This window comes from Barbus barbus (genome assembly GCF_936440315.1).
Source record: "Barbus barbus genome assembly, chromosome: 47".
NCBI classification, from domain to species: domain Eukaryota; kingdom Metazoa; phylum Chordata; class Actinopteri; order Cypriniformes; family Cyprinidae; genus Barbus; species Barbus barbus.
The window spans coordinates 18,779,426-18,804,993 of NC_136725.1; the positions used below are offsets into that span (position 1 = coordinate 18,779,426).

A 25,568-nucleotide genomic window follows, 5' to 3' on the forward strand; every position below is an offset into this window, starting at 1 on the left:
TAACCGGACAGCTAATATGAGTTTTGAAACATATGGTGTTTGAGTATTAAAGTATTAAGAACTGCGGTTTGTTAGGATTAATTGTGAAATACCTCATCTCTGCTAGAACATTAGGGTCACACTACTATGGCAAGCCGTTTTAACTTTTATTCCTTCTCAGGATATGAAGTCTTGATATGAACAGTTCAGTTTTTACTAGTTAAGATGTTAATTCTTGATATCAGGAATTACATTTCTACTAGTAACAATGACTATTTTTGATATAAAGAATTAAATTTTCACTAGTTAAAATGCTAATTGTTGATATCTGTAAAATGTCACCATAGGCTGCCATTCAAAATCAATTGTTGATATCAATAATTAATTTCTTACTAGTTGAAATTTCAATTTCACATATAAGAAATACAATTCATACTAGTAAAAATGTCTATTCTTGATATCAACAATTTAATTGTCACTAGTGACAAAGTTCATTTCTGATATCTGAAAATGTATTTCTGATATCAACAATTGATTTTGAATGGCAGCCTATGGTGACATTTAACTAGTGAAAATACAATTACAGATATCAAAAATAGCCATTGTTACTAGTATAAATCTAATTCCTGATATCAAGAATGAACATTTTAACTAGTAAAAACTGAATTGTTCATATCAAGAATTCATATTATGTGAAGGAATAAAAGTTAAAACGGCTTGCCATACACTACAGTGTCTCTGCATCAAACCGATGCCTGCACACATGCGTGTCGCTAAGACACGCCCACTTGCCGGCGAGAGCGACGCCGATTGGCTGCTAGACATACCAGCGGGTCTTGCTATTTCAGGATTGGCGGATCCGCGCTATGCCATTACGTTATGCTCTTTACACATACACTAGGATGATAGAAAGAGAAGACGTAATGGAGTGCTCCTGAGCGTCCTTGCGATGAAAATCACTTTAGTATTCGACAGTATTCGAGGAAGGGAGTTGCAATGAAGGTATGTAAAAAGATATGTTATTGATATCGGCGGGATTTGCCATCTGCGTGGAAACACCTAAATAATTTCCGGAGGCTTTAATATGTCAACAGCCAGACTTCTTAAGAGTTGCATCAGTTTGGATGCATCAAAAGACGTGCCTTCTTCCGTCTTTGGCATGCTGACAGCTGCATTGTATTTATGATCGTTTAACAGGAGATGTGCTACTATCGGTATCAGTAGATCTCAGGACAGGTGCAGCTTGATTTGTCCAGTGGACGCTTGGAACAGAGTGTACAAGCAAGCAGTGATCATCATAACCCAGTTTATCGCAGCACTTCTCTAATGAGATTGGAGGATAGTTTCTGCCAGCTGATATGAATGGACAAGCAGCTCAGACAGGCAGTCATGAGGGACAGAAGTGATTTCCCCTACTAAAACGTCACAGTTAAATTATAGCAGCGTGATTATGACGTCAGTGTTGCGATTGTGATAATAACATCCAGGCGAATATCAGTGGACCACCGATTTAGACCGTGAGAAGGGACAAAAGTGGTTTTCCCTGCTGAAATGCGATTTAATTACGTGCTTAGTGATTATGATGTCAGAAATGATTGTGATTCTGGTTGTGACGATTGCTAGGCCATCTGTGGACCAGTATTTCAGATATGTTTCACCTACTAAAATTTTAATTACGTGCATGGTGGTGATTATGATTCTGAATGTGATGATTTCTAGACTCATTCATGAAACACAGAAATGATTTCCCCAACTAAAATATCACAATTAAAAGTGGGGTAAGCGATTTCTGGAAGCCAATGTTGATATTTGAAATCACACAAAAACAAACACGCCCCTACTCCAAAAGGGTCTCGCCCCTATTTTGATAGCTCCACCCCATACAACGATTAGTTCTGTGAAACAAAGCAAAACCAATGTTACACCGTTTCTACACCGGACGCCAGCGGCGTGACAAAATACTATAGAAGTCATTATAATCAGTGATGCTGTCTACACCATAGACATAATACAGATGCCCTATTCGACCGCTCCAGGCACGTAGATGCGGCCCCCATCTTGGAACGGTATTTTTGACATAATTCACCATACTGTATGTTTTCACATCGCCATTGAGCCATTCAGTGCAGGATTGTGGCATCTTTTGAATATTCAGTGATTACTATGGTGAATAATGTCAAGTTTACCGCTGCAATATGGCGGACGGCTTACATATAGCGGCCCATAGAAACAGTCGCTAATGAGGCATCTACGTATATATATATGGGCTACGCTGGATCGACAAACCCCCGACAGAAAACTGTTGCTGAGTTCTATTTATGACACGCTGACACAAATTTCAAATGATTTTCAATGGTCGTTTTATCGTGTCCAGTGTAGGCAGACTTTAGCTGTGGTGTAGACACGGTGTTACTAACCTATCGAGAAGAACCAAAGCAACCTCGGCGTCCGATCTCAGGACTTCCGCACCTTGAGTTCTCTCCAGCGCTGGAAAGCTGATCCGATATCTACACGGGTCCAACTTCTTGCCTTGTCATTCCGCAGACGTTTTCCTCTGTTTTTCATCCGCCATCTCTATCTTTCTGTCTCTCGGCTTGGCTGTTCACTGAACGCTGTCTCCTCCACATCATGAGTAGACATGCCCCTTATTGCTAATTGGCTACAAGTTTGTTTTGGTACTCAGCCCCGACTCAGTTTTCTAAAGCGTGATTCTGACGAGTGCTAGACTCAAGAATGCAGTTAACAGTCATAAAAGAATGAAAGTGGTTTAACTAATAAGATGTCACATCTGAAATATGGCATAGGGATTATAACATCACAATATGAACATTTTTATTCTGTTTGTGATATCTGGCGAAGCTGTTATAATTGGACCAGCAGCCCAGATATTAATGGATAAAATGTATAATTTTAATTATTGATGAAAATTGATGTTGATGTATTGATGAAAATGACTGTGATGATTAGCTAGAGACTGATATGAATGTACACTAAAACAAATTCTTCTTCTAAAACATCCCAATTGAAGTTTGGCATATATTGGTTATGATTTCATTATAATAGTGGATGTTGAAGTGTGAACGTGAAAATGACTAAGAGTTGTTATAAATTGAAAATGTGCTCAGACAGCGGTGAATCCTCTCATTAAAACATCAAAACTGAAACATTGTATAGTGATTATGATGTCAGAAATATAGTGGACAGGAACAAGGAGGGAAGATTGTGATTAAAAATGATTGTGCATGTGATCATAATTGTCGTGATTGATCAAGCTGTTATGAAAAGTTGCTCAGTCACAAGGAGCAGAGGTCTAAAACGTCACAGCCGAATTATGATATGATGAATATGATGTATAATGGTTTATGATGTTTAGAGAAGGTTTGTTTGAATGTGATGACAGCAGTCATGGTGGTATTTAAAATGTTTTTAGTTAATTGTGGGAATTTGCTGATATAATGTGATTTACTTGCAGGCGAGCAATGGTCAGATGATTGCGATGAGATTTCTGTCAGCAATGAGCTTAAGTTTAGCTCATAATGACTAAATTCTTTCAAATACGCTCTCATTTCCATTAAATTATGAAGCAGTTTTTTTAACTTAGCGTTGACCTCACTCCTTCAGGGAGCAGCCTTGAAGGAAAGTGTGAGTGGGTATAATTAGAGGGTTAATCACGTGTCAGATAATTCAGGTTTATGAATAATTCCTCTCATTCATAAGAGTTCCACTGTCTGGCTTTGTTTCTCCCTGTGGTTTATGTAATGACACAGTGTCATAAAGCACAGATTCTCCCCGGAAAGCAAAAGGACGAACTATCTTCCGAAAGAAAGCTTTTTCTGAGGATATAACCACTCTTCTGTGACAGTGCTTCTGCTTAATCTGAGTAGAAAAGCTTTTCGAATCAAACATAAGATGGAAGCATCTGGGTTTTTATGTGAATATATAAATTAGGAATTGTTTCTGGAGGTATTTTGGAACTTTGATATTGTGCAATATTACTCACAGCAGGCAATGATGTTAATCGTCTTATTCATATTCTAGGCTATTTTGCCAAAAAGTATTTGATATCTGGTCCACACTATAGCTGAAGTCATTATTATAATATCTGGACAAGGAGATGAACACAAGTCTGGAAAAGTTTCAGATGGAGATAATCTGCTTTCATCTGTTTAATATTAGAAAGCAATGGAAATGGGATGGCATATCTCTCCCCACTAGATGATCATTATTGGAAATGCCGGTCATTCTGTAATAAAGCGAGCCAGAAAAAAAATCTACTGATGATTAAGAACATTACATTTAATAAAAAAGAAATATTTGTCTTGCTACCTTTGTCTGAATGATGCCAGCAAGGTTCTTACACTTCTTTAAAGGAATAGTTCATCAAAAAAGGACAATTTTGTCATTATTTACTTACACTCATGTCTCATGAAATGGAAAAGTGAATTTTTGTATCTTCACATAGCTATTTTCCAAATAAGGACAGTTTATAGTGAATATGCTCTGTTTTGAGCTCCAAAAACCACAATAAAACAGGCTATTTTTATCTATTTAGTGTAATATGGATCAGTTTTATGGTGTTTTTGAATCATTTTTGTGGCTTGATATTCATTTTTGGATAAAATGTTAGGAAGGTGTTTTTTCTTAGCTTCAAAAAACATTTCTAAAACCAACATGTTCAAAGCTGCTCAGTCCCATATCTGCTGGTGTAATAAGTTCTGCACTCTCATGTGAATGCTCATTAGTCAGAAGTCATTAGAAGTCATGCATTTCTGTCAGTGGGAAGGGTTTCTACACTCCTTAGTTCTTCCAGAGCCCTGTCGCTGCAGGTGAGAGGAGAGACGGAGAATTGGCTTTTCCATTATTCCGTTGTGAATCAGAAGTGCTGATTCATTGTTTTAAGAAGCACCAGGCTCAAGTGGAACAGACCCTGTCGAGTTGTCTTATTCCCAGCACCTAATGCAGTTATAAGTTTCTGCATGTATTATACCGTGAGCGCAGCCTGGAGACATAGGTCTGAATTCAGTTCTCTGGAGTCAAGTGTGCTCATCAATTAAAAATAAGCATTTACCGTAAGATTGGCTTTGAGATGAGTCCTCGACCGTGCAGTGAGTCGTGACTTAGGGGAACTGTAACGCTCTGTTTTTCTTGAAGGACACGGAGCTCCCCGAGCGCTCTTGGTCTGGTCATCAGGAATCAGACCTCTAAAAGCAGGAGACTGTCAACCTGTCAGAAACTACCAGCGCCGGTGCTGCTGGGTCAGATGTGCTTTAGCAAGCCAGACGATATGTGCAGTTGTGCAGTTATATAAACAAACACTGGAACGTGAATGTGATCTGTTTGGTCAGTCGTTTCTGTAATTTCCTCTTTGAAGCCTTCATATAATGCATTACAAAGATATTAATGCACATAACTTAATAAATAATCAGTTGCATATTATCGTAAATAACCCTGCTGTCCTTTGATGCATGATGTTGAATCATTCAAAGCCATTTTTAACTATCGCAGTGAGTGACTTCTTTCAACCTACCCATAATTCTTAGTCTGCTTTATATGTCATTGTGTTTTTGATTTATGACAGCAAATTCAGCATGGCTGATGATAATGTATTGTATCTACTATTATTAAGATAAATGTGCAACTCTCTTAAAATGAATTATTTGGAAATATTGCTTCTATTATTATATTCTTTTCTCTTTTATTTATTAACTTCATTTACTCTGTATTTTTTTTTTTTTTTTCAACTTTAACTTAACACTTTTTATTTAATCGTTTATGTATAATATTATAAGTATAGTTGTAACCCATTATTTATGTTTATATCTTATGTTGATTATTAACTCATCCTTTTTATGACATGACATTGTGTTTTGATTTATGATAACATTTCTCAAAAAGCATAATTTGGAAATATTATTATTACTATTATTATATCTTTGTTTTTTTTAAATATTTTTCTTTTAATTATGATTTTTTAAATGTAGTAATACATCCTTAATATCATAGGGATAATTGTAACCAGTTATAATAAGTTATAAAAAATAATTCAATTCTATAATTAATATGTAATTTAAACATAATTTATATTTTTTTATTAATTTGAAAAATTATACTTTATTTCATGTTCGGTTATTATACAGGCTGGGATGTTTAAAGTAACAAACAGTGTTATTTTATTATCATTTAGATTCTACTATAGTTTCATTTATTTTTCACTTTAATTTAATTTGAAATTGTAGTAATTTTATCTTAATTTTGATTATTTTGGTTATTTTATATAATATCAAGTTAAACTAAACAAAAATGAGAAATGTTGCCTTTTTTTTTTCCAGTTAACTTTTGTATTATTTCAAGTAACATTTTTTTTTTTTAATGATTTTAGTTTTATCTGCAATAGCCCTGGTAACAAATGCATAATTACACAAAAAAATGCTAAGAAGAGAGATGTTGGGTGTAGAGGATGAGGTGCGGTGGTTTTGTGATGGACGTGGCCGCCTCGCTGAGCTCACGGGGCTCTAATTGAAGTGACAGAGGGAAGCTGTGGCACCGGCTCTCTGCCAGACCGAAGCACGAGCAGCGACTTCATGCCCTGACCTTATGTTACGCAACACTGAGATCACGCTAACTACCATACTGCTCAAATACTGAGAGCACTGCCAGAGGGACTCCACTCAAAGCCAGCCTGCACTTCATAAACAGCCAACATTATTTAGAATCTGATAAACAGGACATATGAGTGACCTGCCAGCACACATTTCAGCATGAAGGGTTGTGGTCGTTGAAATGGCTTTGTTAGACAGTGAAAATAAAGACTCACTGGCTAGACATATTATACAACAAATATATTTGTTTTTTATAAATATTATAGTGATTGCTACTATAGCATGTTGGCATTATCCAATATGTGTTTTATGCAAGTACACAACTGTTCAAAAATGCTGTTCACTACCGCTTTAATTAAAAAAAACAATAATAATAAGTTGACCAAAAGTAAGAGTTGACATTTATAATGTTTCAAATGATTTGCGTTTCAAATAAGTGCTTTTCTTTGGAAATTTCTATTCATCAAAGTATCCTGCAAAAATATCAAGCAGCAAAAGTGTTTTTAACATTGATAATAATGATTTCTGAAGGATCATGTGACGCTGAAGACTGGAGTAGTTATGCTGAAAATCCAGCTTTGCGTCACAGGAATAAATTCTAATCAAATAAATGCAACCTTGTTGTTATATTTATTTAAAATGTTATATTAGCCTAAATTTAGTTTTTTTTTTATATTATATTTATTTTATTATTTTATTTTGTGCTCTGTTGTCTTTTCACTATATTAGCTATTGTTGTGTGCTCATATATACAGAAAGATGCAAGCAGTAGTGTTGGCCTGCATTATGTAAGTGTATAAACAACAAAGGCAAACGGAGCGCTCTGCCTGGCTTTGTCACGATTCAGCTGGTGTGCCCTGGTTGGCCACCAGATGTCACTGTCTTTGTCTGAGCACATGGGTTTGTTGTGGTTTGTGCCATGTGTTTCCCCGGTCTATTGTCTAACCCCGCCCTCTTGTTATCTCGTTAATTGTTTAGTGAATTCACCTGTTCCTGCTCGTTTGTGTCCCTATTTATGTTCCTGGTGTTTGCAGTTCTGTTCGGTCACGTTGTTACATGTTGTGTACGGTCAGTCGTGTGTGTTCCTGATTCCTGTTTTTGCCATGCTCTGTTTTCCCCCTCGGGGTAGTTTCTTTCTGTTTTGTTCCTGTTATAATTAAATTATCTTCATTTCCCTGCGCTTGAGTTCTCGCCTCTTCTCTCTGTTCGTATCATGACAGAACGTGACCGACTTCTGAGAACTCAGCAGGGAATGGACTCTCACCATCCGCCAGCCTCTAATGTGAGGAACCCCGCCTACCAACGCATCCTCCAGGTTCGGCTCCTGCGCTCCATCCGTCAGAGGGGCACTGACGTGAGGAGTTTGGCCCTCAGGTTTTATGATGCAGCGGAGGGTCTGGGGTACAATGATGAGGCTCTCAAGGACCTCTTCAACAGGGCCCTTGAGGAGCCCCTCAATGAGTGGTGGATGAGGGGGCTGGACCACCTGAACTTTGGGGAGTTCGTGGAGGTTTTGGCACGTTTCCCAGCGGGAGTGGCTTGTGTGCCTCGGGCGGTGCCCGCTCACAGCGCTTCCGAGGCGGCGGTGCCCGCTCACAGCGCTCCCGAGGCGGCGGTGCCCGCTCACAGCGCTCCCGAGGCGGCGGTGCCCGCTCACAGCGCTCCCGAGGCGGCGGTGCCCGCTCACAGCGCTCCCGAGGCGGCGGTGCCCGCTCACAGCGCTCCCGAGGCGGCGGTGCCCGCTCACAGCGCTCCCGAGGCGGCGGTGCCCGCTCACAGCGCTCCCGAGGCGGCGGTGCCCGCTCACAGCGCTCCCGAGGCGGCGGTGCCCGCTCACAGCGCTCCCGAGGCGGCGGTGCCCGCTCACAGCGCTCCCGAGGCGGCGGTGCCCGCTCACAGCGCTTCCGAGGCGGCGGTGCCCGCTCACAGCGCTTCCGAGGCGGCGGTGCCCGCTCACAGCGCTTCCGAGGCGGCGGTGCCTGCTCACAGCGCTCCCGAGGTGGCGTTGCCCGCTCTCAATTCCCTAGAGGTGGCCGAGGATGCCGCAGCGGCGCCCCGCTCCCGGAGACGGAGGAAGAGGCGGAGGAAGGCCTTCTCCGTCCCACAAGGCCAGGAGGCTACCCAGGAGGTCGTGCCAGAGCCACCCAAGCTCCTCGCCCTGCCGGCGCCACCCGTGCTCCTCGCCCTGCCGGCGCCACCTAGACTCTTTGCCCTGCCGGCGCCACCCAAGCGCCTTGCCCTGCCGGCGCCACTCAGACTCCTTGCCCTGCCGGCGCCACCCGAGCGTCTTGCCCTGCCGGCGCCACCCGAGCGCCTTGCCCTGCCGGCGCCACCCGAGCGCCTTGCCCTGCCGGCGCCACCCGAGCGCCTTGCCCTGCCGGCGCCACCCGAGCTCTTCGCCTTGCGGGCTCTACTCGAACTTCTCGCCCTGCCGGCTCCACTCGAGCTCCTTACCCTGCCAGAGGCTGTTCCTGAACTCACTGTCTGCCCTGTTACGGCCACAGAGACCGTTCCTGAGCTCACTGTCTGCCCTGTCACGGCCACAGAGGCCATTTCTGAACTGACTGTCTGCCCTGTCACGGCCACAGAGGCCGTTCTTAGACTCACTGCCTGGCTTGTCCCTCCGGCCCCACCCTGGCCGTGCGCTGGGTTTCCTGTTGGGCCGGAAACCCCCTGGTCCGTCCCTCCGGATCCGTCCTGGTCTCCTGCTCGGCCTTGGTCTGAGGGCCCCCTGCCTCTGCACGGGCCTGGCCCACCATCCCTCCCCCTGATCTGCCTCTATCCCTCCTCCCTCCTTGACATTTGTTTTTGTGTTTCTCAGGTGGAGCATCTGGAAGCTGCTCCTTTGATGGGGGGTAGTGTCACGATTCAGCTGGTGTGCCCTGGTTGGCCACCAGATGTCACTGTCTTTGTCTGAGCACATGGGTTTGTTGTGGTTTGTGCCATGTGTTTCCCCGGTCTATTGTCTAACCCCGCCCTCTTGTTATCTCGTTAATTGTTTAGTGAATTCACCTGTTCCTGCTCGTTTGTGTCCCTATTTATGTTCCTGGTGTTTGCAGTTCTGTTCGGTCACGTTGTTACATGTTGTGTACGGTCAGTCGTGTGTGTTCCTGATTCCTGTTTTTGCCATGCTCTGTTTTCCCCCTCGGGGTAGTTTCTTTCTGTTTTGTTCCTGTTATAATTAAATTATCTTCATTTCCCTGCGCTTGAGTTCTCGCCTCTTCTCTCTGTTCGTATCATGACAGGCTTAACCTGCTCTGCACTGTGTGTAAGAGCAACAGCAGATTTGATCCCCCTCAGCCCATCTCTCTCTCTGTCGCTCTGCACCATAGGATGCATGTATGCTTATTTCAGCTCATCGATTGTCCTGCTCTTAAACAGAAGATGCATTCTTCCATCACCAGCCTCCCCCTCCCCCCACCTCTGGAGTGTTATTCTGAGACATCACGCCATGCTGCCAGTCAGCTGGGTGACCGTGTTTATAGTGTCAATACAGTGATGTTTGTATTAGGGTTTATTGATTAAAGAAACAATGAATGTTACTGCCTGTAAAAATGTTTTTATTAGTTTTGAAGCCTTATGCATGTTACTGTCCATTCACTGACCATGCATGAATCTGATTCGCTGACTTTACGCAACTTCTGTGAGTTTTCAGGCTGCCTAGAGACAGTTATTTTTACAAGGAGCCAGTTTGATACAACAAGTGCTTCAGAGAATAAAGTAAATAATCACTGGATTTGCCGAGGTTTGCCATGTTAGTGGCATCATATGAATAAAAGACGTTCAGAGTTTTACATTGACATTTATTCATTTAGCAGACATTTTTATTCAAAGCGACTTACAAATGAGGAATACATCAAGCAATTCATCATAAATAGGCAAATAAACACTATAAGTGCTTGTAATAGAAAGTTTAAGACATTATTTAGAAGAGTACAAGCTAGAACAGTGAGGATAACTTTTTGGTTGTTTCTTGAATATTGTCAGGATTTCTGCATCTGGAAAGGGCTGGGAAGATCAATCCACAAGCAAGGAACAGTGAACGAATATTTCATTTCAAAAAACGAAATGAAAGTGGCTTTGTGACTTTCTGAGATGATACCATGAATTGTTTTGTTTGAGACACTTAAAGGTGCCATAGAATGGAAAACTGTCTTTACCTTGGCATAGTTGAATAATAAGAGTTCTGTACATGGAAATGACATACCGTGAGCCTCAGACACCACTGTTTCCTCCTTATGTAAATCTCGTGAATAAAAAAGACCACTGAAAAATAGGCGAATCAGAACATAACACCAACTGTGATGTAACAATCGGGATCACTAATAGTTACGCCCCCAACATTTGCATATACCCGCCCATGTTCTGGGCTAACCGCCAGCCGAACCATCGTATTGTGAAGAAATATGAGTGAGGACAACAGCAAAAATGGTAGATCATGGAAATAAATGTAATGTTCCAGGCTGTCCAGAGGAAGTGAAGGGATGGGTTGGTGTCTGTATTCAGAAAGGGACGGAAAACAAATAAGGCGTTCTAATAAAATAACGCGAGCTACTAAAGGGACATGGTTAGCTAGCGGTAGCCTGTTACAGTACATAAGAATTCACCTACCACATAAACAGAGTAAGGAGAGATGAGGATTATGGCGAATGATTTACAGATCCTGAGCACCACTGACAAGCATCTGATCTTGTAAAATGTTTGGTAAGCACTGCCGCTCCATAGTATAAACGGAGTACGTGCGATCTCGAAACTGAAAGTAAAACGCGATCGTGCATTCCAAAGCAGTTTCGATGCCCAGCATATTAATAACTGCTCCCTGATGCCCACATTTTATTTACAGTATAATTACCCAACGACATAACTGCGCAAGAAAGTATTGAAATATATATATTTTCCGTGTTTCCTTCCTGTGAGCTACTGAAATGAGCCGCCAATCAGAGCAGAGCTCAACATTATTATTCATGACCCTTCCAAATAAGCCAATAACAGACCGTTTCATTCTGGGGAGAAATTTAGGGTTGTAAATCGACATTTAAAACTGTTTCTGGAGAATTTTTGATATCAGAGAACAATTTAAAATATTGGATCAATGCATTCTATGGCACCTTTAAACCTAGTTGATGGTTTAAAGTGGTCTTAGACTGAGGATGAAAAAGTGCCCAAAAACCCTCTAAATGTGGTAACAAACCATTTTTTGTGGTACACTCTATTTCAGATAAACAGCATAAAAATAAATATCGATCTGGTTGTTTGCTTTACATTAAGTTAGATCATGATTTAATGGAAGTTCATGGCTATAGTAAAATCATACTGCATGTTAGCTGTGTTATGAAACATCAGGCAGAGTGAAAGCTTACTGACTTAACCAACATCTTCTAAATTTACACCTTAAGTAAATGAAAGCTTTTAGAGATTCCAGACCATTGGAGAGAAATAATAGGCCTGGTAATGTCTGCTTTTTATGATTCTTATGAAAGCATTGTTTGGTTTGCACATGCATTTGGCTGAAACCTGAGACATGTCCATTAATCTCAACTGTTTAGCTCTCACGGCCATTTTGCTGTACTGACACCGCTTTAACGCTCCAAATGCGTGCTAAGAATTAGTCGGGCCTTGTCTTGCTCAAACAGCCATTAACACTGTATCATGTTCCTTGAGGATTCACTTAAGGCCTGCAAAGCATTGATTCATTTTAGTTGATTACTAGCAGAGTTTATGAGTGTTGAAGTTGAGTGCATTCAGTTGTTTGTGATGTACAAGTTACATAATGTGAAGTTCAGTAAAGCATATGTGCCTGATTTCATCTGTGTCTGGCAAACAAATCTGCCCTCTGGGGTAAACTACAGGATAGTTTTGTCATTGCTTTTTCATAACACACTCCATATCTGAATACCCAGGGAACAAATAGAGGTTATAAAAACATTGTTGGAACATTGTTTTGAAATGTTTCTAAATCATTGAAATGTCATTTTCTTGTTGCGATTAGAATGTTATTTAAAGGTTGCAAAAACGTTAACATTCTACCAACTTTTTTCACCCAAAATATAACGTTATTTAAATGTTTATCTTTAATATTCTAAGAATGTTAAAATGTCCAGTTTTCTTGGTGTGATTAGACTGTTATTTAAAGGTTACGAAAACGTTTTTTTTAAATTCTAAGAAAAATGTAAAAGATTTTAATCTCAATGTGCTTTTCCTGGTAAAATAAAGGTAAAATTAAATTTAAAAAAATTAACCGATATCTATTCCTAAATCCCAATAATCGATCATTCCTTTTTCAGATTATGCCGGAGCAAAACTTCTCTAAACATTATTTGTACATTATTTGAAGCGTCACTAAGTCACAATAAGCTTTGTGCTTTATTAGTTTTGCTATGAAACGAATTCTCAGGTTTCAAATTATGTAATTTTTATTACAAAATTTGAACAGTAAATGCCGTTTTGGCACTCTGTAATGTGCCGTGACAGATCGGTGTTTCTGCTTCAAGCAAAGCGGCAGCGCGGAGCACATGTGAACCGATCATCTCTTCCTCTTAAGTCTTAAAAATTAGTTACAGCATGAAGTAAACCTCAGAAGTTATGTTGAAAGATACAGTACAATTTACCAAGAGTTTTCATGACTTTTCAAAAACGCTCAATTAAAGTGGCTTGTTGTAACTAATGTCACATAACGCTACATTTACCTCAGAAAAGCCATTTAATGCCCATAGTTTGATAGGTAGCTAGAAAAAAATATATTAATGTATTATATTACTAATTAATCATATTTTACCTGTTCTTCAGTAACGTTATATTGTATGTTTGAATTAATCCATCATGACAGCCACCGTTTAAATATTTAAAAAATAAAAAATAAATAACTGGATTGGAAAAAAGTTAGGCTACAGCATTAAAAACGTTATTAGACTATTATTAAAAAGTTCCTTGTGTGTTATTTTAATGTTAAGGTCCTTGCACAGAGTCTGAAATTTTCATATATGTTTTTTTGTTTTTTCGCATTCGTCATCCGTTCCTATATTAATTCTTGCTACGTCTGCAAAAACACAGAATATCGAACCTGGTCCAAATTTTTTTATGACGGACAAAAGTTTCGGAGGCAGTGTGTAAATGTCATTTACACAACGCGAGGTCGTATTTATTTTTCAACGTGCGAAATTTTCAGGCGAAAATTTTGGACTCCGTTTGCAATGGCCTTTAGTATGGAAACCAGTTGTTAATTTTCACCTTTAATATTGTAGTTCTGTTTCAGTTTCAATTTCAGTTCAGTTTCTGTTTCTGTTTCAATTCATTCAGTTTACAGATTTATTTGAGTTTTTTCCTTGAAAAAAATTTACATGTACTTTACCTGGTATATATCCAAATGAATCAAACTCGAATCTGAAGTTTATCTCAATACCCAGACCTATTTCTGAACATATCTTTAATATGTCTTTCTTCTCCAGGCGGGGGCCTCCTCCATGTGGGCGTCATGTTGCGGGCTGCTGAACGAAGTGATGGGCACAGGGGCGGTCCGCACCCAGCAGCCAGGCTTTGGAGCCGGGGCCGGGCCGTTCCGCTTCGCCCCCAGCGCTGGTTACTCCACCTACCCACCCAGCAGCACCACCTCAGGAAGCGTAGGCCTGGCATGCAAAGCCTGCGGACTGGCCTTCTCCGTGTTCAGAAAAAAGGTAGGATGTCTGGGGTTTGTGGAGTATGATTTTTGTCTTTTATTGATAGTGAAAGTAGAGAGATGACATAAATGACAGGGGAAAGATAGTGGGAAGTTACATGGATGAAATTTCAACCCACATTTTCCACACAATATGTAACATATGCAACCACTAGTCTAAAGCTCTGATGGGTCAGAATTCTTTAATAAAAAAATTGGTGATAATTTCTCATTGACAAATTTTGGATAAACAACAATAAATAATATTATTTGTTAAACCTTATGTTTATTTTTTGCTTTTTATTTATTATTTTACTATTTAGGTTTTTAAATACATTTTATTTAAATACCATTTATTTCCTCAAAACTCAATCAGTTATGAATAATTCAGTCCATGATTTAAACTGTGACTGCATTCTTTTTAAAGGTGCCATAGAATGCATTGATACAATATTTTAAATTGTTCTCTGATATCTACATAGAAAGTATGTGGCTTAGGTAAGGGCAAAAATTCTCCAGAAACAGTTTTACATGTCCATTTACAACCCTAGGATTTCTTCCTAGAATAAAATGGTCTGTTATTACCTTATTTGGAAGGGTCATGAATAATAATGTTGAGCTCTGCTCTGATTGGCGGCTCATTTCAGTAGCTCACACAGCAGGAAGGAAACACAGGTAAAATAGATATTTCAATACTTTCTCGTGCAGTTATATCGTTGGGTAATTATACTGTAAAATCAGTGAGCTGCTATTAATATGCTGGGCATTGAAACTGCTTTCAAATGCATGATCGCTTTTTAGTTTCACTTTCACTTTCGAGGTTTGCGATTGCATGTACTCTGTTTATACTATGGAGAGGCAGTACTTACCACACACTTTACAAGATCAGATGCTTGTCAGTGGTGCTCAAGATCTTTAAATCATTCACCATCATCCTCGGTCATCTCTCCTTACTCCGTTTATGCGGTAAGTGAAGTCTTATGTACTGTAATGTAACAGGCTACCGATAGCAAGGAGCTAACCATGTCCCTTTAACAAAAAAACTGAAACGGAAGTGAAACAAGTAGTAGGAAAGAGGAGAAATAAAAAGCGATACTTATATCCTGTGCCTGCCCGGTTGAGTCGCACGGTGGAGTCGATGGTCTTTACACTATTCATTCTTCACGCGAAGGCTGCTGCAGTAACCTACGCTTTTTATACCCATCTAGCAAAATACTAATCTAATTCAGCTGAACACACTTTCCTGTTAATCACAACAAATGGCCAAGCAAGCGTCCGACACTAACACTGATACTGACACATAACACTTAATCGTAACTCTAATGACTGGACTAATGGCTGCTGACATTTTTAAATGTATTAAAAATAAAAATAAAATTATTTTAAATAGAAATATTATTAAATATTATATAAGTTATATTAAGCTTTACTATATTTTGATGAATAACAGTATTGCTCTTCACTAGAGGTGGAGGATCTGATCTGCCTCCTAAGTCTGGCATTCCTCATTTCCTGGCAAAGGACAGGAGAGCTGAAAGATCAGAGCGTTAACTTTTCCATAAAGCATCAGTGTTTTGAAATCCTATCAGTACTTTCACACCTGTCTGCAGACGCTCCGATGCCCAGACAGTGTGATGCATCTGCAGACGCTCACACCAGCACACATATGCAGAGACGTGATGGATAGAACTGACATTAAGCCAGAGTGCAAGGGTTTGATCGAACAGCTCATTCATCAGCACGGTGGCATTTGATAACCAACACCAGGCTTGCCAACAGAGACTCCACAACTGCTTGATGTTGAAAAAAAATGATGTTCATGCCGCAGTGTTTTACAGATGGAAGCGTCGGTGTTCTGTCAGTGTCAATCAAAACAACTAAAGCATGACGTAATTAAATCACCGGTCTAATGCACACATATTAGCTGGCTGTTTAATGATTCATCATCTCTCTCTCTCTCTCTCTCTCTCTTCGTAGCACGTTTGCTCGGACTGCAAGAAGAGCTTCTGCTCGTTGTGTTCTGTGCTGCAGGAGAACCTGCGGCGCTGCGCCACCTGCCACCTGCTGTGGGGCACGGCCTTCCAGCGGCCCAGGTTAATGCGACTCCGCGTTAAAGACCTGCGGCAGTACCTCACGCTGCGAAACATCAAGACAGACACCTGCAGGGAGAAAGAGGACCTGGTGGACCTGGTGCTCTGCCATCTGGGTGCCGAGCTGGAGATGGGGGAGGATGATGAGGAGGAGGAGGAAGAGGAGGCGGAAGCGGATACGGACAGTCTGCCCTCACTTCCGCGCTCGCTCTCCACGCCGCCCGCCTCCGAGGCACGATCCTCCTCCCAGCAGCCGGCGCTGTCTGTCGCCGTGTCTCAGGGAGAGGCTCTCAGTCGCAGCGATAACTCAGGGACAACCAATCAGGTGAGGCGCTTTCCGGAAGGCAATGTGTTCCGATGCATTTCGGTGTTCATTTGACTTTGTTTGTTTACGTTTAAATTTATTCATTTAGCAGACGCTTTTTATTCAAATTGACTTCAAAATAAGGAACATCGCAAACATTGAAAGAAGATAAAGAAATATTTTATTTTTATATACTTTTGAATTTATTTACATTCATTTACATAGAAATCATCACAACATCACAAACAATTTGTCACAAGAGCCAAGAATATTTGCAGGATACAGTGCCAAGCGTTTTGCTTTGTTTTGTTTTGTCTTGTCTTTTGTTTTGGTTTGTCATTTGCTTTGTTTTGTTTTGTTTTGAGTGACACTTTTTAAGTAGGCCAAAAATATTTGGATACTTAAAATGTTGTTAGTTCTAAAGAATTTCATGAAAGATTTACAGTATTGTACTGTATTTTTGTTTTACACATTTTTAACATGGTAAGATTTTTCATGATTTTTAAAAGTAAAATAAATTCAGTGTAATATTTTTTTTATTTACTAAAAGATGTGTGATTCAGCATTTATAATCATTATTATTAATAATTTATATTATTAAATATTTTTTTTAGTAATTAAATGTAGTTTCTAATGAGGCAATATGAATACAATTGTTATTTATTTTACATTTAATTAGATTTTTTTATATAAAATAAGTTATCTTGGGATGTTTTTCAAATTTTTATGTGATTTATTTATTTTTTAAGGTTAAGCGTGTAATTTCTGTGCCAATAAACTGAGCAATGTTTTAAAAACACTTTTTTGGGGAATTCAACTTAAAAATAAATCATATAAAATGACACATTATGCAAAAAAAAAAAAGGATTTTAACATTGAAACAGCTGTACCCCACGAGGCTAGCCGTGACGTTTAAGCCTTGCTTCTTTTTTTTTTTTTTTTTAGATCTGACATGCTGAGCGGGTTACATAATGTTGGAACAGGTTGTCTGGTAATTCCTGCGTGACGTGACTTAAAACACTTACAGATTAAAAGCACAGCCGTTAAAGTGCAAATGAGTTCAAGAGGCAAATGACAAAATTCGAGAACTTAGTAAAATCTGCCTGAAGTGAGTGTTTGAGAAGAGACTGTGATGGTCCAGTGTGACTTCAGAGCCTGAGTTGGCAGACTGACCCATTCATTATTAATACGCAGCCAGCCAGCAAAGCTGCACGCCGTCTGTATGTGACCCATGTGTGAGATCTCAGTCCATGTGCTGAGTCTCCTCATTAAGACCCAGTCATTCTTCTGCCAGACAGCAGACAGGAAGAATGCAGGGCCATTAGCTAATTGTCCTGAATGCGACACATAAAGAGAGAGCGAGTGAGAGACCCAAAAAACCATACAAAAGCCGGCTGCTCAAGGACCACATGGTCCTTATGTGAGTGACACAGGAAAGGAATTATTGCAATCAGAGTGAATGAATGATTGACTCTGTAATGTGGTGTTATTTGATGTGCAGTTTGCAGAACCAAGGGAAGCTAATTGTGAGGATGTGATGGGAAGACGGTTTGATTAAACTCAATTGACACAGAGGTCACTCGTAGTTGTAAAGGAGATTTAAAGTGAATGTTGTTGCTTTTTTTAAGTGGTCTCTTAAGAATGTCATAAAAGACTTATTATTATTACATGGCAAACACTTCCCAATTCCAGTGGAATGGATCAAATTTTTATGATTTACTTATAAGTTGTGATTCAGAATTTAGAGAAAAGTGATTAGTTGATCCAAAATGCTGCCTCAAGATTTCTTTTGAAAAAGAAAAAAAGGGATCACGCTACTCCACTTTTAAAGGCCCTTCATTGGTTGCCAGTACAATTTAGAATACATTTTAAAATTGTACTATTTGTTTTTAAATCTTTGCACAATCAAGCACCCGGCTACCTATCTGAACTGTTGCATCAGTATATCCCCTCAAGAAACTTAAGATCTGGTGACCAGAATCTTCTTTTAATACCACACTCCAGACTTAAACGTAGAGGTGACCGTGCCTTCTCTGTAATTGGTCCTCGTCTCTGGAATGACCTGCCAGTGGAAATTCGAATGGCCCCGAGCTTGACCATTTTTAAGTCTCTGTTAAAAACCCATCTGTTTTCATTGGCTTATTAGGTTTTATTCCTGCCTATTATAATTTTTCTGGTACTGTTTTATTTTGGGTTCTTTGTTTTAATCTGTTTGCTTGTTTTAATTACTTTTATGATGCTGTATCTTTTGTGAAGCACTTTGGTCAGTCTCGTGGCTGTTTTAAATGTGCTATATAAATAAAGTGAACTTGAACTTGAACTTGAACTTGATTATTTAAATTAAATGTATTATGTAATTAGACAATTTTTGTACAATATATATCTAAATATATTTAGGTATTTAAATATATTTATTTATTGCTTATAATATTTTCAATATTTTGTAATGTATTTTAGGAGTATTTTTGTAATTATTTCAATTTTTATCTTATATTATATTAAAATGCTATTCTTTATTATCCTGATAAAGTATGATTTCCACAAAAATATTAAGCAGCACAACTGTTTTCAGCATTAATAATAATATGAAACATTTCTTGAGCAGCAAATCAGCATAATGATTTCTGAAGGATCATGTGACACTGAAGACTGGAGTAATGCTGAAAATTTAGCTTTGCATCACAGAAATGTATTTCATTTTGAAATATTAAAATAACACACTGGGTATTTTTATTATCCTTTTTTTTCAATATTACAGTTTAACTATTTTATATAATAATTTTATATCATTTTCTATTTACTAATGTTTATTTTTTATGTTTATTTTATTAATTAATATGTGGTGTTATGTTTAAATGAATTGATTAATTAACTAATTATAAAAAAAAAGATTTAATGTATCATTCAATTTCCCGAACCCGTCCCCTGCTCTTTCTCCCACTTTGTTTCCTGTCCTCTCAAAAATTAAAATAAATACCAACACTAAAGAGAAAAGCTGATGGGATCTGAACTCACAGCATAGCTCAGTCTGCACTCACATTCTGATTTTAATCAGGTTCTAGTCTACAAATCTGATACAGGTTCTTGATTTCTGTTTTATCTTCAGGACCATGCAGATGCTACATCAGTTTCCCTCCTCAACCTGGAGCCTCACGACGACATACTGGAGGTGAGACAAACCTGACAAACACGACTGGGTTACGTTAAAACCCCTCGATTCTCACTGAGCAACCATTAACATTAATAATTCAGTGCCATCCAATAACTCTGCTTAGTGTTTGGCAAATGCTTCAGAAGTACATCTACAGAGTTCAAAATGAGCAGTCTGCTGGAATATCAACGTGGACTGCAGTTAAATGCTATAACCCATCCGTCCACGTGTCTCTTGATGTCTGTCCCCGAGCAGGCCAGCCCAGCGACGCAGAGGCGAGCACGTGCCTCCCTCTCGGATCTGTCCCACGAGGAGGACATCGAGAGCCTGACGGTGCGGCAGCTGAAGGAGATTCTCGCCCGCAACTTTGTCAACTATTCAGGCTGCTGTGAGAAATGGGAGCTGGTGGAGCGCGTCCATCGTCTCTACAGAGAGAACGAACTCAACAGAAGATCGAGTAAGACCCGACGTCATAGTGTACAGCTCTTCCCAAAGTACATCTAAAACACATCCATCATTCACAGGCAAAAAGAGGATTGTTAGGACACTGTTAGAACATGATTATGGGTTCCAAAAAGAACCTCTCAGGGAACAGTTCTTAAAAGAATCATAGAACATCTCAATAATCTCAAGAAGCTTTTTCTATTATAAAGAACCTTTCCATGGTTCCATGGATTTTAAATGTTCTTCGTGGAACCACAGATGCCAAAAAAGAACCTTTATTTTTAGGTGTAAGAACATGATTCAATTATTTTATGAAGTAATTTCATCCTTCTGCTAGAAGAGGCTGTTTATGTTGAATTAGTAGAGAATGAAAGGTTCCTTGGGTGCTTTATATGACCATTTAATCTTCTGCTGGCTATGTAATTGGCAGAATAATGAGAAGGAAACTCAGTGGTCAGCTTTTGTAGATGTTCCGACTGAAAAGAGCACAGCTGGCATCATATAATGAGAGTGATGGATGAGGAGGAATGCAGGTCTCTGAATCTCTTTGACAGACTGCATGTGAGAAATAATAACATGAAATTGAATCAGTCAAGGATCGGCTCAAAATCAGATGTGGCTAATGTGGTTTTCAAACAGGCTTCTGCTCTCATGATTCTTCTCGTTTTCTTTTCCTTGCAGTGGAAAATGTTAGCAACAGCCTAGCTGCAGGTAAGCAAACCCAATATTTTGATATATTGTTCTTGACAGTGTTACTTATATACTATTATAGTAGTATTTTTATATATATTAATTTATATTGTAATATTATTTTGATTTTAGTTTAAGTTTTAGTATTTTTTTCTTATGTGCTTTTGTCATTTTTATTGTTTTTTTTTTCATATTTTAATTAATGTTTTGAACGTATTTATTTACCTTTAATTTGTTTAATTTATTTCTATTAGTTTCGGAGATTTTATTACTGAATCTAATTTTGATAGTTTTAGTTGTAGTTAAGAATAACAACATTTGAGGTATTTGAGATGTTAAAAAATACATAATATTTTCAAATAAATATTTAAATGCATTATTTTACAAATGTGTAGTGCAAAATATCAAAGCCTTACTACCAGGACTAATTACTAACCTGGTGAAGCTTGAATCGTGTATAACGTAGAAGTACGTTCTTCTTTCTTGTGCAAAGTCTAGTTTTGTATATGCATGTGAGCTTACATTAGCTGCCCAATGCTAATAATGTTAATTCTCCCACTGCTGTGTTTGTCAGTAAAAGTCATAGCTTACCCTCCTCCTATATGCAATGGAGGCATTGGAGGTAAGACCCAGCCTTTTTTTTAATGTGGCTCCAACATCATCATTACCATCATCTAATTACCATGAATGAAAAGTGACTCTTCCTAATGCATGCTGGGAGAGTTTGATATGTGGTTTCCACGTGCATGATCACATTTGTGTCATGAATTCTGCTCCTAATGTGATCTGTCTGTCTTTTTATAGCTTGTCACATTACTGTAATTGCACCTTGCCTTCATTAATTCTATTAACACTGTTTGGAAAACGGCCCAAAATGATCCAAAGATTATAGCTGTCCAGTCTCAGACAATATATTAAGTGGCTTTTTGAAGAGGGACCAAGTTTCAGATGCTTTAGGGTTTTTTATAGGGCAATTAATAGAGATAATAAGACTGACATCCGCAAACGCTGGCTTAGTCTACCATATAGGAGAGTTGAAAGTACGTACTGTATATCAGTCATTAAAAGGTTTGACCGCTGATATTGACCGGCTAAAAGGATGTCAAATAAGAAAGACGGTGTGTTAAAGGAGTCTTCCTGGTTCCGTAATACAGAAAATAATATTTACTCTTTGCTGAGGTTTTTTTTTTTAAAGCAAAAATACCAAGGACTTTTAATTTAAAATAATTTAATAAAACATTTTTATTAATGTCTAAATGTTTAACAAACATTCACATTTCTGCTTTTAGATTTAACGTGCATTTTTATTTCTATTAGAACTGCTTTTATTAAATTAAGGGATGAGTCGATAACATTTTCTGTCTCGTTCTGTTTAATTGAAAATATTTTCTGAATTGTTTTCTTTATTTTCAAATCAATTGTCTTTTTTTTTAAAGAAAAATTAAAGTTTAACAAAAATTCTAATTTCTGCTTTAAATATTTAATGCACGCATTCCTATTTATTTAATTATAACTGCTTTTATTATGGGACATAATCAAATCTGTGCATAATTAAAAAATGCTTTTGATAGAGTTTAACGTTTTATTGAATTTTAACTAAAATAACATTTTTAACTGAATTTAAATTTTAAAATGATTTGTATTTCAAAACTTAAACTAAATTTAATTCATTTAAAATGGTCTTCAAAACTGAAAATAAAATTTCTTAATTTATATTCTTTATTTTTATAAAAGAATTCTTTAACATAAATTGACATTTTAGTGTTTTTTTAAATATTTAACATACATGTCCTTATGTTTTTCCACTTTTAAAATGCTTTTATTAAATTACACAACGCTGAAAGCTGAAAATATTTATTTTCGGAATCAAAAAATGATTGTATTGAACCTGGAACATTACTTTAAAGCATTTGAATTTAATGAAAATTAAATTACATATTTAATGCTCTAAATTTCTTGTGTATTTTCTTGTAAAAATGTCATTGCATGTGCAGCTATGTACAACAACCTTTCCCAAGGCGGAAAGAAAACCTCATTACACACAAGCAGAGCAGACACACAAGATCGATAGACTATTAAACAAGATCTCAAACCTTCTAATATTGTCTTGCAGATGGTGTGCAAGTAGCTCAGCTGGGCGGCGTTGATGAGAACCTGTGCCGTATCTGCATGGATGCCGTGATAGACTGCGTTCTGCTGGAGTGCGGTCATATGGTCACCTGCACCAAGTGCGGCAAGAGGATGAGCGAGTGCCCCATCTGCAGGCAGTACGTGGTGCGGGCGGTGCACGTCTTCAAGTCTTAACGGGTGAGCTTCACCTCCACTGGAAAACCAACACACCACATGCTTCCTGCTGGACCGAGCAGGCTGGGGCCACGACTGGACCAATGAACTTCCCCTTTAGATTCAAAGTGGTGGAAACCTGTACTGCGCACACCTTCTTTACAGAGCGAGCATTTCCTGCTGCCCATTTTTATTTGACACGTTTGAAATCATTTCTGCGGTTACTAACCCAGGGAAGATGGAAGATGTAGAGGAATAACGTATAAAAACATGAAAGTTTAAGTGGTCTACAGTACATTCCTGTAAACTTTTTGGAAATGTCTTATTGTATGTGCAATATTAGAAATCTTTACATGTTCGTGTAGAGAAACCGATTGCCATTAAGATGCATGATGTTGTCGTAGCAGCAGTTAAGACCATTGGCGTGAAGGGGGGACGTACTGTAGGTGCCAAAGTAGAAATGTGCAGAACGGCTTCTGGAGTCTGTTTTTACGTGCTATATTATTAATAAGCGTGTTATTTTCATGGATTAAATCGGCTATTGCCATACCACAAATCAGCATCCATGACACCGGATCAAATGACCAGCTATCAGAAGAGTTATTTATAGCAAGATTATAGAAACTGTATCGTATTTTTTCACAGAGTCACTGGAATCCAGCATCTGCCGCTATGTAGCTTATTACTGGAACCTCAATTACTTTTGTTGATCAAATTTTGCTGTCGAACGTCAGGTGTGTGATTGGTTTGTCTCCATTGTGCTGCATATACAAGTCACTTAAAGGTGTGCCGAGTCATTTTTGATTCATTAAAAGTGTCAGATGATTGGGTGGTTACCAAGGTAAAGGAAGTTAGGCCGGTCACGTGATCGCAACGGTATAAGGAAGGTTCACTTTTTTGGAGTCTCACATGAGTGTACAATATTAAAACATTTGTCAAAGCACTATTCATTGGTATAGAAGTTGGTACAAAAAACTTCTCAGTGCACCTTTAAGCCTTGGTAGGTTTCATTTGCAAAATATTTGGTTTTTATAGTGGGTCAGAAAGACCATTTTGAGTTTGATGTTCTTCATCTGCAGCAATACCATGAAAGACGTCTGTTTTTTGGTGAGTTGTTGTACCACATTTACACGGCATAAGAGATTTCCACAAGCGGTGCTACATGGATTTACATATCACGGTTCTCAATTGCATTCGTGATTTTACTTATGTTAAATAAACCGTTTCTTTCATTTTTTTTTGTGCATATTTAAATTTTCTAGATAACGATAAGTTAACGAGGAAGGAAAATTGTTATTTGATTCCTCTAGATGCCCTTTGTTGCTGTGAATTCTGTAGTCAAATACAAGTTATGTCTGTGGTATTGGCTGGACAAACAAATATAAGGGAACGTTTCATCAATTAAACATAAATGATATTATATACATGTGAAAAGATGTACACAAAGTGTATGGATATATTTTCCTCTGTTGTCCAGTTTCTCTTGCATTTTCTTTAAAATGTTCAGTTTTTCCTTCAAATACATTTCCTTATATTTGAAATAAGTCACAAATGTGACCCCGGAGCACAAAACCAGTCTTAAGTCGCTGGGGTATATTTGTAGCAATAGCCAAAAATACATTGTATGGGTCAAAATGAGAGATTTTTCTTTTATACCAAAAATCATTCCATGATTTAATGTTCCATGAAGAGATTTAGTAAATTTCTTACCGTAAATATATCAAAACTTCATTTTTGACAATATGCATTGCTAAGAACTTAATTTGGACAAATTAAAAGGTGATTTTCTCAGTATTTAGATTTTTTTTTTTTGCTCCCACAGATTCCAGGTATTGAAATAGTTTTATCTCTGCCAAATATTGTCCGATCTAACAAACCATACATCAATGGAAAGCTTATTTATTCAGCTTTCAGATGATGCATAAATCTCAATTTCGGAAAAATGGACACTTAAGATTATACTATACTACTATTAATTCTATAGTAGAATTGGTTACATTCTGGTGTCACATTCATGTATTTCTATAATCAGACTTTTTCATTTGCTTCTAGAACATCTCCACACCGGTCTGCCCAACACTGACACTGTGCTTATGTGTATGTTTCTAATGCTGCTGTCTCTAAAAGATGTCACTTGGTAGTAGGCAACTACTCTAGCTGAGCAGACAAGATTACGCTCTAAATGACTTCAACTGAGTGCTGGAAGACGTTTTGGGATCTGGTCTTTGTATTTTGGAATGTTGAACTTTTTATTTTGGTAATTCAAAGATGATTTATTAAATTTAATAAAATATGGTACCTTGAACTAACAAAATAAAGAGCTTTCTGATTTCAATGTTTATTTTTTTCCTCAGTTGCAAACGGATCTTAATTTATG

At 38.4% G+C, this 25,568-nt stretch overlaps 1 protein-coding gene and 1 long non-coding RNA gene across 4 annotated transcripts in view; both read left to right on the top strand.

The window, feature by feature from the left end:
- LOC306866153 overlaps positions 1 to 25,568 on the top strand; it is a 527,798-nt gene that overhangs the window by 129,323 nt on the left and 372,907 nt on the right. The gene's annotated exons all lie outside the window — the stretch shown is intronic.
- On the top strand, positions 848 to 25,524 carry LOC306866066 (E3 ubiquitin-protein ligase RNF34-like). Of its 3 annotated transcripts, none has more exons than XM_079411053.1 (8): positions 872 to 981; positions 14,024 to 14,248; positions 16,207 to 16,644; positions 19,730 to 19,792; positions 20,030 to 20,231; positions 20,900 to 20,929; positions 23,022 to 23,215; positions 25,244 to 25,521. In XM_079411053.1, the coding sequence occupies exons 1-7, from the start codon at positions 976 to 978 to the stop codon at positions 23,210 to 23,212; spliced, it is 1,155 nt and encodes a 384-aa protein (XP_079267179.1). In that variant the 5' UTR covers positions 872 to 975; the 3' UTR covers positions 23,213 to 23,215; positions 25,244 to 25,521. The 3 variants fall into 3 exon arrangements, with proteins under 3 accessions (XP_079267178.1, XP_079267179.1, XP_079267177.1); XM_079411051.1 differs by adding an exon at positions 21,483 to 21,530 and having other exon boundaries at positions 23,022 to 25,518; XM_079411052.1 differs by having other exon boundaries at positions 848 to 981; positions 23,022 to 25,524.